Here is a 19,728-nt window from a genome sequence, read left to right as displayed (position 1 = left end):
TAAACCTGAGCCTGATAAATCCCAATCAAGTTTATGGTGGATCAGGATCCTATACTGGAACTCCATAATGTGTGAAAAGGGTCTTGTTAGATTATATACTGTATACAGTAGGTTTAAGATTGGAAAAACATTTCTGTTTGAGCCCTTCTGCCTCAAGATTTGACAAGTAGGTATTTAAGTTAAATATTTTATCATCACAGATGCCTATCGGGCAAATCCCAGAAATCCAGCCGTTGCCGAATTGTTTGACATGAACATTAATTAACGCTATTATTCTTCACTTGAATGATTTTTTCCACTAATGGCACATGTTTGGTTGATTGGATAATTACATGAATAAGCAAGTGGGCATATGTTCATAATGAGTTTAATGTTCAGAGAATTTGGATTGATTTAAGAAACAGCAAATGAAATAAGTTGTTGCATAAATCATAAATCACATTCATATTGCACAATTAGAACCTGATTCTAATCAAATAATGACGTGTAAAAATAATGTAATATATATTTTTGAACTGTGTGTAAATAGGCCAAGAAAATGAGATACTCATAAAACAGTCATATTCATTATGGTCATTAACAAATGAAGGCCAACCCTGGAGTCTGATATTCCATATTGTTTAGATTGGATTTGGTATGCTGCAAATTATGCTGAGGCATAAGGAATCACATTCATATTGTATTGTGTGGAAGCCTATTATAGTTGGGGGATTTCTTAGAATTTGGCAACACTTAAAAGCTTTGTTTGGTGTCCTGATTTACTTCCCATTTTCAAGAGGTGATGCTTTATGGCAGCATTAGAACACTGAACATTGGACCAACATAAACACAAGGACACCATCGGATTTTATTTTTAGAGAGGGGCACATTATTCTAAAAAAAATGGCATTTTACCTGAATTACAAGCTGCAACTTATAAAGTTTTTATAGCATAAACCCCTAAACTATAAATTACATTGCCACAGACAGGGCTTTTTATTTAAGGCATAAATAGACATCACACAATTTTATTTAAAACATCCATACAAATGGAAAACTAAAATCACATTCATTTCTGAAAAAGATTTACAATTCGTGGCTTAAACTTTTGTATCCATTAAAAACAAAAAAGCCCACAAAATCATTACAATTCCATCAGCTTGTGTGCAAACATTACCACTATTTAAGTCCTTATAATCTCTGTACAATTACAAATTACATCAAAATGCAGTGTAAACATTGTATAGATAAAATATCAAAATCAACTATTATTATGCACACCCGTTCCACATTATTTATAACTTTGCTGTACATGTATTCCTAAAGAGGAACTTTTATAATCTAGCAGAATAAAAAAAAAAAAAAAAAAAACACCACTGCAGAGTCAAGAAACTGAAAACTCTGTATTCTGAGACATTCAGCAGTGTTTGGAGGTGCAAACATTTCTAGAAACATCAGAAAAAAATTTCTAGCCATAAGCAAATTTACCAAAATGGTTTTAAAAAAAATTACAAAATGAAAACTTCATAATTCCCTGGATAAGAGTGCAATAACGGAATATTTAGAGTCAATATATCTTCTTTCTCTCTCACGCACATGTCCACACATGCACATGAACTCTCACACACACAATGTTCATAAAGCCCTGGAGAGAGGTTATAAACAGAGGTGTTAACAATTGCTGTGCAAATCAACAGGCCAAAACAGGATACATTCAATAATTAAGGTAGATGACTGCAAGTATTTACACTATAATCAAAAGGGAAAAGGCAACACCTGTGAATTTAAACATACCCTGAGCTCACAATTTGCAGGGGCGATGGGCCTACATCGCTCCCTCTGCCACCACAAATCCCTACACACTCGCACACGGCTCAAAAACATCCACAGCGCAGAAGGCCTGAGGTAGTAACACCAGATGGCAAAAAAAGGGACATCTCTGAGGTAACCGTTGCCTATGGCAACGTCTCCTGATGTACGCAAAGCCTTGGGGGCAGAATTCCCCTGCAGTCTGTGGGTCACCAAGCAGCATGTCATAGCTGAGTAGAGGTCTTATTGGACCCTTGGAAGTTCTGCTGAAGCACCACGAGAGAATTACGTAACTGTGGAGGGAAAGCAGAATGGTCACAAATGGCAAAAAAAAAAAAATTCTCAGAGAAATAAGACATGAGATACAGATATTGGGCACCAAAGAGGCAGATCAAATTTTCTCTGCTGAGATCGTAAAGAAAATGATGTTCAAAGAATAGCTCAATCTGCATCGAGGTAAAACGCGATTGTGTGCTGATGTGAGTCACATGAATATACCTGCTCCAGAAGGTTGATGGAGTCTTGCAGCACGGCCTTCAGTAAGCGAGTCTCCTCCTGGCTCCTGTGGAATGTATTTTGTTGAGGGCCCAGGTCAGGTGCCAACCTGGTGGGGGGACAATCCACTTTAAAACTTTTTATATTTACATATTTATTAAGTGATTTGTGATTGTGTAATTGCGTGTTGCTGTGTTACCATTGATATTGTGAGAACATGTATCTCGAATTTAACTTCGAGATCCTTCAGACTGCACAAAAGATTTTATTTCAGTATCTCAATGTCTGTCAGATTTCTTTCTGAATAAATGAAGTTTCCTAAATAACTGCTGCAGTGTCCGTTTACTAATTATAGCTCCGTGCTGATGCGCCACAAGACAGAATTTCCTTATTGCTAAATCCTAACCTAAAGTAGGATTTAAGTAAATCCTCCACCTCCATTTTATGCAAAACAGCAAAATGTTTCTCACAATTCTGTGATTTCTCTCAAAATATTACTTTAATCTCATATTGCTACTGCTTTACTCTTGTAATCTAAAAACATTTTCTTAACGTGGCACAAAATCGTATCATCAAATGGAAATCATGTTTCACTGTTAGCTAATAAAAACAAAAAGAAGCTTCACTTTCCATGTCACCATTTCCCAACATCATATTAATGAGAAATCCAGTGCAGATGTAGCAGGAAACAAAATGCACTGCAACTTTGCGACAGAGTTGCATCAAGTTACAGCAGCGTTTCGGCTCCATGGGTTGAGGGTATTAGCATAAAAGTTGAAGCTTTGAAAGTTAATGTATGCGAGTAGAATTGAGAGAGCTGGACAGACCAAACGATACCTGAAGCTCTGCTCTTTCATCTTTAGGTAAAGGCAGTGGTGTAAAGTTTTTAAGTAAATGTACTTTGTTACTGAACTTTAAGTACTTTTTCGGCTTCTTTCGAGTTCCACTGAGTGTCAAAGATATAAGCAACTTTTACTTTCCACTCAAATACATTTATGATCGAATATATACAGATCAGGCATAACATTATAGCATTATGACCGGTGAAGTGAATAACACTGATTATCTCTTCATTATTTCACCTGTTAATCAGTTTGATATATTGGGCAGCAAGAGAATATTTTGTCCTCAAAGTTGATATGTTAGAAGCAGGTAAAATGGGCAAGCGTAAGGATTTGAGTGAGTGTGATGTCTAGACGACTGGGTCAGAGCATCTCCAAAACTGCAGCTCTTGTGGGATGTTCCTGGTCTGCAGTGCTCAGTATCTATTAAAAGCGCTCCAAGGAAGAAACAGTGGTGAACCGGTGACAGGGTCGTGGGCGGCAGAGGCTCATTGATGCACATGGGGAGTAAAGGCTGGTCCGTGTGGTCCAAACTCCTGTAGCTCAAACTGCTGAAGATGTTCATGGTGTTAATGATGGATGGGTCACGACTGTTTTAGCAGCAAAAGGGGGACCAACACAATATTAGGCAGGTGGTCATAATGTAATGCCTGGTGTATGGGCCTTTTTACTCCACTATAAATTTACTTTATTATTTACCACATGATCTGTGTTTAGGTAACATAACTTGTAATGGAGTCAGTTTTGTTTAATTTTACTACAGTATGATTTTCAGGTGCTCTTTACACCTCTGGGTAAAGATATAATAAGGAGTAATTCCCAATGAATTAGCAGGAAGTACATTGTGGAAATACATTGTGGGTAATGCAGGAAACAGTTAAGCAAAGTCGTTACATTCTGTTTTTACTTCTCTCTTGAGACATGTTTCTTGTCAATTCTTGATTATGGTGCTTCGATATATACTCATGTGTCACTCGAAATTGTTATTATTTACGCCTTCATTTTACGTTACGTGTCCCTTACCTGGCCTCGGCTCTTTCCCTTAATCGCTGCTTTGTGGTTAAGTACATACGCTGCGCCACATCCTCCATTGCCCAGAGCTTAAAGAACAGTCCCAGGTTCAGTATGGTCAAAATCAACAATCTGAAAAAAAAAAAGAGATTTAGTTACAACCCTGTGCTGGGTAGAGATTCAGTTACTAGATCACAACTGTATTATCTCACACTGTAGTGTTATACTGAGACGATCAGAATACAGACAACACTGAGCACATATTGTCGAAGTGATCTGTTTGCACATGAGTAAAAGAGATAAATCTATACCCCATATAAATGAATACTGCTTCACTTTATGCCAAAAGTATTTTTTTGCTAGTGGAGATTTTGGGAGAATCAGAGCTTTACTGCACAAGGTTTCTCAATTTGCATCTCGTAATGATTAACGTTTTGTCAACTCGGCAGGCAGCTGTAGCTTCAGCATTTCCTTATCGGCAGTTCATGGTCGTGTTACAACATACTGTAACCAGCTTCCTAATTCTGTATCTGGAGGTCATTACACAGCATGTCCTTTTATATACATGCATATCAATAGAGTAAAACACGCTGGGGCTTATATTTATGGGAAAATAATAATTGAAAGTTGAGTTTATTTCTCAACGACACGTATTAGTTATGTTTAATGTTATGAAATCCACAATGCAAGTTAGTTCCTTTTATCAATTACATCACAGCTGTTGAAATAATCAGTCATGTCCTAATCAGCCTTTCTTTTTTCTCTCTTGTAATATGACAACAGCATGAAACTCACAAGACCAACACACTCTTCTTCAATGGTCCCCCACCTCCATGTAAGCGATGAAAGTAAAGAGACCTTCAATTGATTTTAAATTATCACCTCTTTGCATAAAACTTACCATATCAACCATTTTACATTGCTGATTAGAAACGCACTTGTTTATCTGTATACGATCAGCTCTGTATTATGCGTAGGTGCCATCTGAATGCTCCTTTACTATCGATTGTTTATTGTGCTGCGGTATTAATAAAAACACAAATTAATTAAAAGCAGCTCCTCGCCTCACTGCACATGTATGGTGTGTTGTGCAGGCTTACATTAAGCTCATTCCTGCTATAATAGAAGTGATGGTCCACTTTTGTGTATTCTTTGTGTCTGCTGCACCTGAAATACAAGGCCAAGCCAGGTATTAGTTATTTGCTCAGTGTATATTACAGTGACGCACACAATCTGTGTGTACTCTGATAAACCATAGCATGCAAAGTTTTTTTCACAGCTGAAAAATTTAAACTGTACTAGTGTAGGGTTCTTGATCTTTTTCTTATGAGGAAATGAGTTGTTTGTAATACAAATATTACAGGAAATAACACAATAAAACCTGACCTACATTAAACGGGGTGTCAGTTTTTGGGAAAAGCATATCAGATATTAGTGATGAGAAGATCAGCTCATTTTAGTGATTTGGTTCTTTAAATCTCGTTTATCAAAATAAACAAATCTTTTTTTGAGTCATTTAGTCAATTTAATTTCTTTAATCACCTTCGTGGCATATATGGGAGTCACATGACAAAAGAACGAACGACTCAGACCAAAAGAGTCTACTCAAATCAATTTCCTGTACATAACCATGGAGATTTTGTGATGCAAAATGAACAAATCATTCATAAACGACTCATCACTATCAGATATTAGGTCCTGTAATGGATACCAAAAAATTGGAATTGAAAATGTTTTCCAATTAAAAGAATGAGACTTTTTTTGGTCTTCTTCTAGGCCTATGTGCTTATCTATCTATTCATCTATCTATCTATCTATTATACATTATATTCACACACACAGTTTTGTGGAAGGGTTTAATCACAGCTTAGAATTTGATCAAGAAAAACAATATCAGATAAGAATCTGCATCAGACGATACTTAAAATGTACATTTATAGCGTTCAGCAGACGCCCTTATCGACAGGGAGTTACCATTATCTTCTTTATACAGCTGAGGTTCAAGGGCCTTGCTCAAGTATCAGAAAATAAAGTGATATCGTGCCACCTCAATGTGTTTTGTCAGGATTGTAAGCTCTAAATAGCTTTCTTTTTTGAGAAAATGAGTCATTTTCATGTTTTAAGTGATCATATGGCACTAAATTCTCATAATAACAATAAAAAGTGATGTTTCAAGGGTATATAATCTTCTATCCTACAAAATTAAACTATTTTCAAGACCACAAACTACCGAATAATTCTGGGTCATTTCGAAGGTGCAGTTTTAATTCAAAAGTAGTTCAAGACCGAGAACTGACAATTACAGATTTCTCAAGATACCGCCAAAAAAAAAACAGCAGTTCTCAATACTGCTATCGAATGGAATTGATTGTGTTTATCTGGGATATTTTGTGCAATTCATACTTCGTAGTCTATAATTAATATATAATGAATACTCATCATATTAGCAAACTGTTTATATTAATCCGTCATGTTGTAGTTTGCTACCTGTATTATAATTTTTAAAATAAAATCAATAAAGAACTAAATATACCAATGGAGTTCTCTCGCTGCTGGTCGGGGTCTATACTGTACTGCCTGCCCGGTCTCATGTGCTCCTGGAGGGTGCGACTGAAGGTCCTCCTCCTTCTTCGCAAGCCAACTTTTCCAGCATCGCTGGAGCCTTGGTTAAGCTCCGCCTCCTCCTCAAGAAGCTCCGCCTCTATTTATGGGGAAAAAATGAAGATGTGACTTCTGCTGAGAAGATGATTGGCTGCAATCTTTCACCTCTACAGACCTGTGCACTTTCAGGTCCCTAAAGCAGACTTAAATCATTCCCCTCTTTATCTCATATGCATTACATTAATGCAATCAACTATACTGCAACCCTGCATCGTTGGACTTATTTGGGAAATAGCATTTGCACTGCTTCACTTTACAATCCCTGCACAAATTGTATAGTTAATGAATTTATCTATTACTTTTTTCGTCCTAGTTTTATTGGTTTACATATTTATAAGCACCAGCACAAATTATTTGATGCAGTTGAATTGTAAGTGGGATTAACGTAGACAACAATTTTGATGTTTACTTTTAATGAGAAAAAGACGTTTCCCTATACTTTTCTATACAAAAGTAGTTTTAGGTAGATTACGCTATATATTTAAGTATAGATTTCATAAACATGTTTTATTACGTTTTTATTAATTGAAGTTTAATCTGTAGATTAACAAAGTTTGGATTTGAAAGTATTTCCTTAGTAACAGAAAACATCCAAATTCTTGTCTATGGTAATCTCACATATTCTACATTTTACATCTATTTAAACTAGGGCTGAAACGATTCCTTGAGTAACTAGAGTAATTTGAAAGCAAAAATAAATAAATAAATAAATAAATAAATAAATAAATAAATAAATAAAACCAGAGGCTAATTATTTGTTTAGTCCATTTAACTACACAGGGAGCACAGTGTTTCCCCACGGACCATTATTACTGACACACCACCCCCTAAACTCTGGACCGCTCTCAGGTCTCATCAATAAACGTGATAAAACTGGGCTGGAAGCGTGTGTACGCTACTTTCCACGCATCTGTGCCACCAAATTCGAAACACTTTTATACATGAGTCCCCCGGACAGGTAACAAAGAAAACGCTGCAGAATAGAGAAACAGCGAGGGGAAGATTCAGGCCAAAGAACACCACAGAAAATTTCCAAAGTTTGGGATAATTTTAAACTTAAACAGAAGTAATTTAAAATGTATTTTTAGATATTTATTTAGGATTTTTTTTCCCCAGATGCAATTTTAGCAATAAAACTTAATTTTCTAGAAAGGAAACAAACGACTTGTTCATTTCATTTCCAGTCTTATTTGCTCTTGCATATTTAGTATTGCTCTTAATGAAGAAAAAGTACTTTCCTAACCGATTACTTGATTTATCGGTAGATTACGCGATAATCGATACTTGCAGCTCTAATTTACACCATATTGCAGTTTGAACTGCTGAAGGTATCCCTTAACAATCAGTCACAACAAGGAGCTTTACAATCAAGAAACATACATGACCGAGGAGTTTTATTATGGGATGCACAAATCTGAGCCATTCAGTGGCACTCTGATTCTTCTGCTAACTCTTGTTAATCAATCAATAAAGCAAAGCCTACTCACTCACTCGTATTTTATTGCATCTATTTAGATTATATATACATACATTTAAACAGTTAAGACCCCTTACACTGAGGACCAGATCAGCAGATTTTAGAACCTAATAATCTAGGCACAAAAGAGTAAGAGGTTTTCACTAACCAAGGTGCCTGAAGTAGTCCTCCAGGCCACTCCAAGAGTTTTTTGTGATAAAAGATTTTACAAATCCCCACGGCTGCTTCTTGTATTTCACATCGGTGTAAATCCTGCACACAATTGTTAAAACGGTTAACCTCTCAGCGAGAAAGCAACACAAACTAAAAAGACAGGACAAGACGCTCACCGGAGTCTACACTTGCGCTTCGAGTTGCGAATGATGCAGTAACGATTCAGAGTGTAGAAATAGTCGTGGTACGGGACGTCATGTGTATAGACTTCTGAATCCACCAAGTAATAATGACCCTCCCTGGATTCCTTATATAGTGTCTAAAGCAAACAGTGGATGGAAGCAGTTACAACAGAAACAGCACACAAGACGTAAACACTGAAGTTTGCGTTGAGCTTCGTTAATACTGTGACAGCAGGCCAACCTGGTTTTCCGTTGCAGTGGAAAATTTACCCACTAGTGGGTTGGAGATCGTGATGGTGTAGTTTAAACTTCTCTTCATTGAGCCAGTGGAGTCCCTTTGCCAAGATGTAGAGGTCGCACCTGCAGAGGGTCAAAATGCAAGTTAGGAACTACAGCGCAAATAATCCTAAGAAAATAATAATAATAATAATAATAAGGCGAAATAATAACAGCATAACTAGTTATTGCAGTAAGATGTTGGAATTTCTACCTGTGGGGTTTTTCTTCAGTGTTTTCAGCAAAAAATTATTTATTTACAGTCATGTGCTTATAGAGTTCTGTATATGGTGGCATTTCCTGACACTATAGAGAGAAATAGAATATGGCACATGCATATAATTACCAGTGATCTTCCTGGCATTCATAAAACGCCGGCAGAAATATGAATCGGTGAAAAGCAGCTCGAACATTTTCTCAGCACTGATACGGAACACCCTGTTCACGTACAGTCTTCCCTGAGGCGCCTGGGACACACAGTCTCGTTCCACTGCACCACACAGAAGGACAAAGTGAATTAAACAAAACAGCCACACATTACCATGTGAACACACACACACACACACACACACACACTCACCCTCCTCCATGCTATCAGATACGCTATTATCAGAGAGTCGGTCCTCATTGGCATTCAGATCCAAGGACAGAGACGAGCGCTTGGACAATCGCTCATTGCTGAAGCGGTCCAGGGAAAGATTAGGACTGCGTGGCTGTGAAGGTGTGCTCCGAGCATCATCCTAAACATGTTTAAACAAATATGTAAATGAATGACAGCACCACTGTGTCAAGTCCAACATTTATGCTGTGATACAACAGAGCTTTACATCTTAATTCAAAATTTTAAATACTATTGTAACTGTGTTGGCAATAACTAAAACATCAGTGTAACACATAACCTCTAGATTCATATAGAAATAACAAAATCACAAAGCATCAACATTTCAATCTAAAAAACTTTAATGTCTTTCAGGTCTTAGCTTTATGTCGACTAATTTCATAAACAATGTACACAATCAGAGTGAGGGGAAGTTTAACTGCACATCTGTGTGTTCAGTAACTCAAATTAAACATCATTTACATGGACATTAGTTTATGTAGGAAAATGAACCGTACCCCATTCGGAGAGAGCGTGCTCTGCAGTCCGATGGACGATTGCGTGTCGTCTCCCTGTGGTGTCGAGGCCTCGTGTGACGTCTGCTCGGTCTGAGGAAGTCGTAGAGAGGAAGGTCTCTCTAGTTTTACAGCGTGATCCTCTGTTTTCATGTTCAAGCTAAAACAACTATTTACAAATTGCAATTAGCAGCAGCACTTCCTGCTTCAAATCCAAAGTATTTATACCATTTCAGAAAGTGGGTTTCTTACCTGGGCTGGTTATGTGTGACAGTATCTACCATCATCTGCATACTATCCATTTCCTCCTGGCTCAAACCCAAGTCATTGCCATAATGCTGTTTGACCATCTGCCACAGCTCTTGCTTGGTCAATTGCTAAAGAAACAGTAAACAACAAAATGAGTTAAAGGATCTGTACAACAAAAGCACGTTGTCTGATGTGCGTCTGATATAATCCTTCCTCCTTGACACCAGGCACAATGCACCTTTCATTCCTGATTGAAAATACTCCTAAACTCCTTTGCACTCATTTACAAAGATGTGATCACTGCGATGTAATAGAGAGTCTTTTTAAACAGGCTCATTAAATCTTTAATATAATAACCACACAATGAATTTACTGCTCTTTGTGCTCTTTAACAGCGTCAAGGCTTTATTTAAACAGTAAATTGGTATCTGGCTGTAACTCATATGAGCTTGTAAAGGCACATCATGAAGGGCTGCAAACAGCCATACACTCAACATCAAATAAAATTGCCATCACCTAAATCTATGAGTTGATGTGATTTTAAACAACAACAAAGTTTAGAAAATTACAGCGATAACGAGACCAGAAATATTACTGGTTGAAAGAAATATGATGTTTGGAATATAAAAAAAAACTAATCAATAAGTTGGTGTGAACTTTTATTATAAAAGTTGATAATTTTCCACTAATTCAAATAAGCTTCAAACTTTTTATCCATTTAAAGTTACACTTCATGTCCAGGAACCTATACGAAGCACCGTTACAAAGCGCCGAGTTCACCGTGCTGTCTTTATATCAAAACGTGCACATTAATCGATCCTTTGCAGTCGGGAAAATAACGTCAGAGCTGCTGTTACAGAAAATACATCAACACCTTCAGACAAATCAGAATCTGGCAATCAACAGGACTGCCGTATAAAATCAGAACATTTCTCCAAACATGGAGGCATTTTTACAAGTTCAGACCTGTTACACACTTAAGTTTAGATTTTTGCACATTCAGACAAATCATTAACATCAATTAACCGTGTTGTTTATTAAAAAAAAAGGGGGGGGGGGGGCATTTTTGTAGGCCACTGGCATACTGCAAAATAATCTACTACAATATCCTACAATCATATCGCTCGACTCCAAGGTGAACATTTAATGCGTTTTCTCTCTATAAACTAATATAAACTAATATAATAATATAATATATATAAATATATAAATAAAAGTTTGACAATAGAATGAGATTAACATAAGACAATGCCAAACATGTCTTGTTATCCACAGTAGGTTATGTTTTGGTATTTATCACTATGGCATTTGGCATTGAAGAGAAACTTGTGGTGTTCCACAGATCCACAGATCTCTCTCTTATCTCTCATCTGTAAGTCTGAAATCCAGCTCCGTTTTTATTTTTCCTTCCTTTAATAATCTGATTGGTAGATGATAGGTAACTATGTAGAAAATGGAAACCACACCAGGCCATGTGTATTTGAGCAGTGTGTGTGTGTGTGTGTAATTATATATATATATATATATATATATATATATATATATATATATATATATATATATATATATAAACACTTGTACACACACACACATAAACTGCTTTACAACCAATAGCTGTATATCCTTTAAAATCACTACCACATTAATTAATATATAAGAACAACTTTGAAAAAGGAATTATAATATTATATATATATATAAACAGTAAACAATCTGCTAAACAAACAATCTAACAGTCTAAACACTGTACACTGTACAGATCTAACATATAAACATAGTGACATTTACATCTAAAACACTGCGCGAAATGTATTAAATAATATATTATTATGTAGTTTTGAGAGAGTTCACTTACAAACACGTTCCTCCGTTAAAATGTTTAAGACGCTCGCTACCTGTCTCAGACCTGCAAATGAACGAAAGTGACCTCTGTCACTAAACACCCGGGCTCCTTCCCAAAAACCGCAGTGTCCCCTATATATACGCACTTCCCAGGGTACGAGATGATGTCAATAGCACCCTTAATAGTCAACTTCATGTCCAACATGAAGTGATTTGGGACTAAACGCTAGATCTGCTGCTGCACCAATCAGGAAGCGGTTTCGGTTTGGCTGAGTTGCCAGATTGAAATTTTTAATTCAAATAATATGGAATAAACTAGAAAAAGCTAGTGTGCGTATTAAATATATTCACACAAGTGTAATTAAAGTAATATATGTATCCTGTCTTACACCTACACACACCTGAACAGCTCCATTTCAGCATACACTAGCTATGAGAGATTGCAGGCTATTTTTACCCCTGACAGGGCGCCTTGTTTTATCATGTAAAGCAGAAAGACACACCCAGAGAGTTCAGAGAACTTTACATTCATTCTGCTGGTTTGTGTGAAACTCCCAGCTGTCCTGCTTGCGGTTTGTTTTTCTCCTTTCTGGCAGTGCTTCTCAGCCTACACACAACACACTGGTCTAATCTACTAGCACAGGTTTATTAAGGCATTAAATAATAACATTATAATGTTATTGTGCTATTGATCAATCTTTATTTTAGACTATCTATCTATCTATCTATCTATCTATCTATCTATCTATCTATCTATCTATCTATCTATCTATCTATCTATCTATTCATCTATCCATCTATGGTCCAATGATGGATTAGTGACCAATACAAACAAATACTCTGGACTAGAAAATAGATTACCTTTTTTTAAGTGATATAATAACCCTATAATAACCCTCACCCCAACCCTAACCCTTGTTCTAAGAGAGGGGCTTTAATCCTACTTTGGTTACTGGTTTCCTACATTACTCACAATTTTAGCAGAATGCGATGAGTGAGATTTATACCATGCTTCAGCTTTACTTAAACAGGGCAATGCATCAGCACTCCTTTACTCCTTTATTCTGTCCAGCTCTCTCATCCACTCATCTGTATACTTTACTCAAACAGTTCAGCTTCCATGCTCATACCACTGTCAACACCATCATCAAAGTCATTTGCAGACATGTTTTTCGTAAATGGGATTGAACCCAGAGTAAATCAAAACCTGTTTTATATAAGACTGGGTCAATCGGCATGAGAGTTTATTCCAATGCAGTAAAGGTGACGGTTAATTTGGTGACAAATAAAATCAGACTTACCTTATCCATCAGAAAATTCTGCCACAGTCGAAAAATGCTCTGGTAACTTTTCTCCCTTGCAGTAAAAGATGTGAAGAAGAGCTAGGGGTGAGGAAGGAGTGTCACAAAAATGCACAAAGTTTCAAACAGTCCAGGTTTAACAATCATAGACATTCATAAGACATTTATTTGCAGCATATTGCAGTATATGATAATATGATCATTTCCTTTTACCTTCTCAGTATTGGTCTGAATGATCTGAATGGCATTTGGTATCAATCGAGCTGTCTTCTCCCTCGTCATGGATGAGATATCTTTAATATTGACAATAATCTATAAGAAAAGACATTAGCACTGTCTAAGTCATGGCATGTTTTCAGTCGATGTGACATGACTCTATATATATATATATATGTATATATATATATATATATATATATATATATATATATATATATATATATATATATTTTTTTTACATTTACCTTTGTTCCCCAAAAAACATGACTGTAGAAACAGAGAAAATTCTCTGTCACAAATATGCGTCCTTGCAATAAAATGTCTTTTTGCAGAGCACATGTGTAGTCTGGGGTGAAAAAAAAAAGACAGCTGTGAAATGACACTGCATAAGCACATTTCAATACATGACAGTTTTTCCTGGTTGCTTTGGAGCGTTTCTCAGATCGGAAATGAAATTCTCAAAACTATGTGTTCAACGTCACTTGTGCACATAAAAAAAAAGCAATTCTTGTTGGCTTTGGCTTTGGTACATTTGTTTAATTGATTGTTTACACTCGTCTGCTGTTTTCTTCATTATCAATTGTTTATGTCTTGTTGATCAAAATATATGATAATGGCTCTCACCTTAAAAGTCTTAACCCCCAAAATATCTCTGCATCAGTTCACTGAATGCAAAATGGTTAAACCAGTTGTCATAATCTTTCAAGCTTAAATTTTTTTTTTTTTGTAAATGTGTCTTGAATTGATGAATTGTGCAAATGGATCTTGAATGATCACTAACGAAGGCGAGTGTACAACATTAAGATCAACCAATGAAAATGGATGAACAACCAGAAAACAAACGAACACTAGTACAGTGCATTAAAAGTGTGAATCCTGTCCTGGTTTGCAAATACTAAAGATGATTTGAGAAATTATCCAAAGCAACTGAAAATAGTGTACATTTTATGACATATTGATCAGGTATATATTTCTGTCATGTTGTGATAATATAGTTTGTAAATGCCTTAGGATGAGCTCACATGTTTCTCTCTCTCACTCTCGTGGTCTCTCTTTCACTCACCCACTATAAGCCTTTCTGTCTCATTCAGTTCTTTGAAAGTCTTCCTGAACTCCTCACTTCTCTGTTTGTAGCTGGTGGGAGATGATTGTGGGGTTATAATACTCCATTCCTGTAATGGCAAATAAATACAAATGTCAAAACTTTTATGTAACCATATTTCTTTAATTAAATAAAATTTTAAATTATAGGAGGAATAAAGGTGAAGCAGGGGGTGTTTCAGTCTTACACCTGCATCAATAGATACACCACCACCCTGATCGGAAATGTAAAGCTCACAAACAATGAAGGGATGTACAATAGAATATTTATGGGAACACATTGTATGAGCAATGCCAGATCATGTTAACACACACATTCACACACTCAGTGACATGTATCTTAGCCTATCACCCTGTAACATGTTTTCAGGAGGGGGAAATCCAAGAATCCAGAGGAAATCTATATGTACACCACTAGAACATAGGAAAGTCCACACAAATGTTGCCAGGATCAAACTCATAGAGCGTTTATGATTTTCCCTGCCCTTATCATTAGGGTCAAGTGAGGGTGTACTATGCTTACAAAACTAACAAATCTACAAGGTCAATTTTAGGATTACTGTATCTAAATACTGTAAAAGGTTAGTAACGTGTGCATAGCAAAATAAATACTGCACTGTATGCATGAGTGTTTCAAAATTGTAAATAAAAGTAAAAAAAAAACAAGTAATGCATGTAAAAGAAAAGGCAAAGTAGTAGAGACATTCTTGGTAAAAAGTTCTTCTTGAGTATTATCTAAAACTGTTTACCTCGTGCTCTTCTGAGATCATTCGCACATCTCCAGCTGGACTGCTCTCCACAGTGCCATCAGTGCCTGATGTTGCTTTTATTACATGGGTCATTTTTCTCTCACCTGGCTGAAGAAGCAAAACCACACCGGACTCAATGAACTATCAGCGAAACTAAAAAACCAAGGTGGTTCACAGGGCACTGTAGCATGACATGACTAGTCTTTAAGTTATGTAAAGTATGAAGTTCTAATTGACGTGATCATAATCCGGAATACAAAGAAGGAAAAAAAACTGGCTCATCCTGTCTTGTGACCTGTCTCCAAAAAAAGATTTGCATCACACTAGTGAAGTTTGAACAGCCAAATCCTGTTGCAGTTTTACTTTGCATTTGTTTTGGAGCATTTCTCAGATCAGAAATGAAATTCTCAAAACTATTTGTTCAACCTCCACGTCATTTAGTATAACAATTCTTGTTGCTTTGATCAAATTGCGAATGCTTTTGTACATGCATTTAATCGATGTGTACAAATGTCTGCTGTTTCCTATATTATCAGTTGTTTATGTATGTTGATCAAAATATATTATACTGGTTTCACCTGAATAGGTTTAATCCCCAAAACATCTCAGCTTAGATTCATTGTATACGTCATTGAATGCAAAATGGTTAAACCAGATGTCATCATCTGTCGTCTAAAATTTCTATTCAACTTTTTTTTTTGGAAATGTGTTGAATTGATGAATTGTGCAGATGAATCTTGAATGTCACTAATGAAGGCGTGTGTACGGCATCAGATCAACCTATAATCAACCAGTTCTCTAAAACAGGTCAAAGGTAAATTTTTGTGACCTTTAATTGGTGAGTATATACAGACTAAGCAAAACACAGATATACAATTTCTAAAAATGGATGAACAACCAAGAAACGAACGAACACTGGTACAGTACAGTAAAAGTGTGAATCCTGTTCAGTCTTATGCAATCAATATAAATCAAATATGCAATCAAATAAATACATTTGTGCTGCTGAAATTCATAGATGCCAAACAGAATAAATTCAGCCTTGTGCATTTTCAATCATTATAATCCAAACCGTAGTTTATATCAGGAAATACTGAAACTGTGCACCATCATATTGTCAACATGACCAAACATTTTGACAATTTGTTTGTGAACAATGACAAAGGAAGTTGTTATTATTTTGTGTGTAAGATGTCCATTGACACAAATACTTACTTATGAGAGATGAACTAAAGATTTAGTAAAAATACAGGCTTTTGCAAGAAATCCGATGTATTTTGCTGCGTGTACAAATTGTTTTGAGAATGCACTTACTGGTTTGCAATATTAAGGATGATATGAGAAATGCTCCAAAGCAACTGAAAAAACAACTGTAACACCTGCAGTGTTTGTATTTGTTCTACTGGATTTAGATGAAGTGTTAGTGAAATTTTAATTTAAACAATTTTACACTTTAAATGTGAAATTCAGGGTGCAATCAGTGCCACTAAACTCATGCATTATGGAATCAGGAGCCAAAAAGTCAGTAGACCCTAAATTCTCCTATTCTTGGAGAAAACCCATGAAAGAAACCTGTGAGAATCAGTCCACAAACTTTGACTGTTTTATATATGCATGTTTTGTCATTATTACATAATGCATTCACTTACATAATTGTAAGTTTGATAGATCAGTTCAATCGTTCCCTCTTCCCAGCTGAAACCAATACAGTAGAGCTGTCTATTTCCCAACTCAATGTCATTAAAACTAGAACATGTAAAAAGTTCCATCTTTTCCAGGTGGTTATGTGTTAAACAAAAAGGAAAATGCTCCTACCTGTGCTCACTCTGGTGAGATTTCAGGAGCTCTACACCAAATGTGGACCAGCTGTACAGAACAAGTAAAATAAAACATTAAGGAGGCATAGGTTTAAAATGGTGTGTTCAAATGAAGTGCTACAGTGTGATGCGTGCTGCTGTGTTGCTGGGTTGGAAGCGTGTCCTCACCTGGCGACAAGTGTGTTTCCTGGCCCAACCTGATCAGGAGGGAGCACACCATTCTCCACATGAGAGAACAGTTCTGTCATGTTCTACATTTGCATACAGTACTGTGCAGAAGTTTTATAGGCAGGTGTAAAAAGAATGACATGGAATAAGAATGTTTAAAGAAAAGAAGTGTTAATAATTAATTTTTATTAATTAAAAAAATTAACAAAATTAAAATCAAATCAATATTTGCACCATTTCTTTTATGTAAACTCGCACACTGTTTTTGGAGGAACTCGGCAGGTATGTTGTTCCAAACATCTTGAAGAACTAAATACAGATCTTCTCAAATCCTTCTGTCTCTTCATGTAATCATGTGTGCAAAGAACCTCCACCATGCTTCACCGTTGCCTGTGGACACTCATTATTGTAATGAAACGAGTGTCTAAAATGATAAAAAATTACCACCTGCTTTGTATAATTGGTTAATTATAAACATGACTCCGATCCTACAAAATCCATGAGTTTGCGCAAGTGTACAAAGTGTGCTGAAGTAAGAACTGAATGCCAAAGGGCAGTCACACCAAATACTGATGGACGATATTTGGATTATAAGTGTTCGTTTATTTTGTTAACTGATAAAAAATTATCAATTATTAACACTTTTATTTTTTAAAGCTTTCCTACTTACAGCATTTCTTCACAAATATTACATAAACATTCACATATGTGCTAATCGGCCGCAGTAATAATGGCAATAAATAAAGTAATTCCAAAGAATTACATTTTTTTTCCCCAAACCAGCCCTTGTGTTATGTTCTAAGGTTATTAAAGGGCACACAATCTGTCTGTGGCATCATGTGACAGCGAGACTCATTACACCGAACTTGATGAGCAGGATTCCTTCACGAATGCAACATATGCAAAAAAAAAAGAAAAGCAGCCTCATTTAGCAGGACTCAGAAACAAGAACAAAAACAGTTAATATGTCATCATCTCATTTGCACAGAACATTTAGTTTGTTCTTTTATATTTATTCCTTCATTCTTTACTTTGGCAAGCATCCAGGGGAAAAGTACAACATTACTTTGCATTACAGATTAAAGAGAGCACTCGGAGCAGGAATACAACCTGGATGTAACACTAGTCATAACATGGCAGGAGGAGCACACATTTTGGCTGGTTCAAACCGAATTTCAATAGGTTTAAACACAATAGCACAATCAATTTCGCCTACAAATTGCTGTCAGCTTGGCCCATTAAAGTTTTGTGAAACTGTGAAAAGTACACAAATAAAATGCTCCACAGCTCAAAACCGGTTCAATCTCTAGAAGGCCAGGAACTTTTGGACCTGCTGAAATCTGGAGATGCCTGTATGGAAGAAAATATTCATACAAATATTTTGGTCTTATCAGTCCACCCTTCCTATTTTATAGGAAAATCTGCATTTCTATATGTTCTATTAAATTTGCTGAATATATAACCGGCTGATCAATACTTCCAGACAAACCAGGAAGCACCATAACATTCAAAACAAATATGCAAAATGCACACTTTGGTCTCCCAGAAAGTCATGGGGGAAACCTTGTGATGTAAAAAAGAAAAAGGAAATGATGGCAACTTATGTAACTAAAATATGTAACTAATGTCAGAAGATGTAATCATAAAGCTATCATATCCAGATGAACAGAAATAGAGGCCAAACATTGATATCATATCTTTAGTTCTGCATGTCTGTGGTAGCCATTTCAGCTGTGAGAATCCTAACAGTGATAGGAGAGGGAAACTTATAGAAGTTATTTTTAATTAACTTGTCTGGGGAATCAATTAAATATTTTCCGATAGGGATCATTTTCAGAAACCAATGAGAGTAAAATGACATGATTAATATTGTAATTTGTAAACATCGTATTGTAAGCATGATTAATAGACTGACCACCTTGTTTTTATTTGTATACAATATATAAATCCACTTGAAAGCACAAAATGTTTTAAACTTTATTCAACATAACACATAAAAACCGTGTTACAATGAGGAACCTTTCTAAATTTAAATAAATGAGGATTTCAATTATTTAATTAATTTATTATGTAATTCAATTAATTTAATTCATTTATTTAAATTACTGAATCACTTGCTGTTGGCTGTAGTAATGGAAGATTCGGCTCTTTTCAAAGATACGGATCTTTTCAAAGATTCGGCTCTTTTGGCTCTGCTCCAGTAGAAGAGTCGGCTCTTACGGCTCTCAAATTACTCTTCATTTATTATCGCTCGGAGCCTTCTATTTACCTGCATGAATTCTTA

At 36.0% G+C, this 19,728-nt stretch overlaps 1 protein-coding gene across 3 annotated transcripts; it reads right to left on the bottom strand.

Moving 5' to 3' along the window:
• Positions 1-823: 823 nt before the first annotated feature.
• gramd1c (GRAM domain containing 1c) lies at positions 824-17,427 on the bottom strand. 3 transcript variants are annotated; one of them, XM_046833957.1, is made up of 18 exons: positions 17,275-17,427; positions 15,460-15,567; positions 14,673-14,781; positions 13,855-13,955; positions 13,604-13,702; positions 13,391-13,471; positions 10,251-10,375; positions 10,002-10,167; positions 9,466-9,625; positions 9,232-9,375; positions 8,851-8,969; positions 8,604-8,746; positions 8,423-8,526; positions 6,670-6,837; positions 5,237-5,303; positions 4,149-4,268; positions 2,287-2,392; positions 824-2,081 (listed from the first exon to the last, which is right to left on the bottom strand). In XM_046833957.1, the coding sequence occupies exons 2-18, from the start codon at positions 15,550-15,552 to the stop codon at positions 2,013-2,015; spliced, it is 1,974 nt and encodes a 657-aa protein (XP_046689913.1). In that variant the 5' UTR covers positions 15,553-15,567; positions 17,275-17,427; the 3' UTR covers positions 824-2,012. The 3 variants fall into 3 exon arrangements, with proteins under 3 accessions (XP_046689913.1, XP_046689912.1, XP_046689914.1); XM_046833956.1 differs by lacking the exon at positions 17,275-17,427 and having other exon boundaries at positions 15,460-15,620; XM_046833958.1 differs by lacking the exons at positions 14,673-14,781; positions 15,460-15,567; positions 17,275-17,427 and adding an exon at positions 14,632-14,650.
• Positions 17,428-19,728: the final 2,301 nt, after the last annotated feature.

Source organism: Silurus meridionalis, chromosome 21 (assembly GCF_014805685.1).
Source record: "Silurus meridionalis isolate SWU-2019-XX chromosome 21, ASM1480568v1, whole genome shotgun sequence".
NCBI lineage: Eukaryota > Metazoa > Chordata > Actinopteri > Siluriformes > Siluridae > Silurus > Silurus meridionalis.
The sequence above is the reverse complement of the archived record's forward strand: the minus strand, read 5'-3'. Positions and strand labels throughout refer to the sequence as shown.

What these genes read in the sequence shown, in the direction of transcription:
- gramd1c (XM_046833957.1), bottom strand. Translation starts at nt 15,552, where the DNA reads ATGACCCATGTAATAAAAGCAACATCAGGCACTGATGGCACTGTGGAG. An exon ending in ATCTGATAGCATGGAGGAGG is followed by an intron (nt 9,376 to 9,465) that starts GTGAGTGTGTGT and finishes TGTGTGGTGCAG; the next exon opens with TGGAACGAGACTGTGTGTCC. An exon ending in GAATGCCAGGAAGATCACTG is followed by an intron (nt 8,970 to 9,231) that starts GTAATTATATGC and finishes GACCCTCTGCAG; the next exon opens with GTGCGACCTCTACATCTTGG.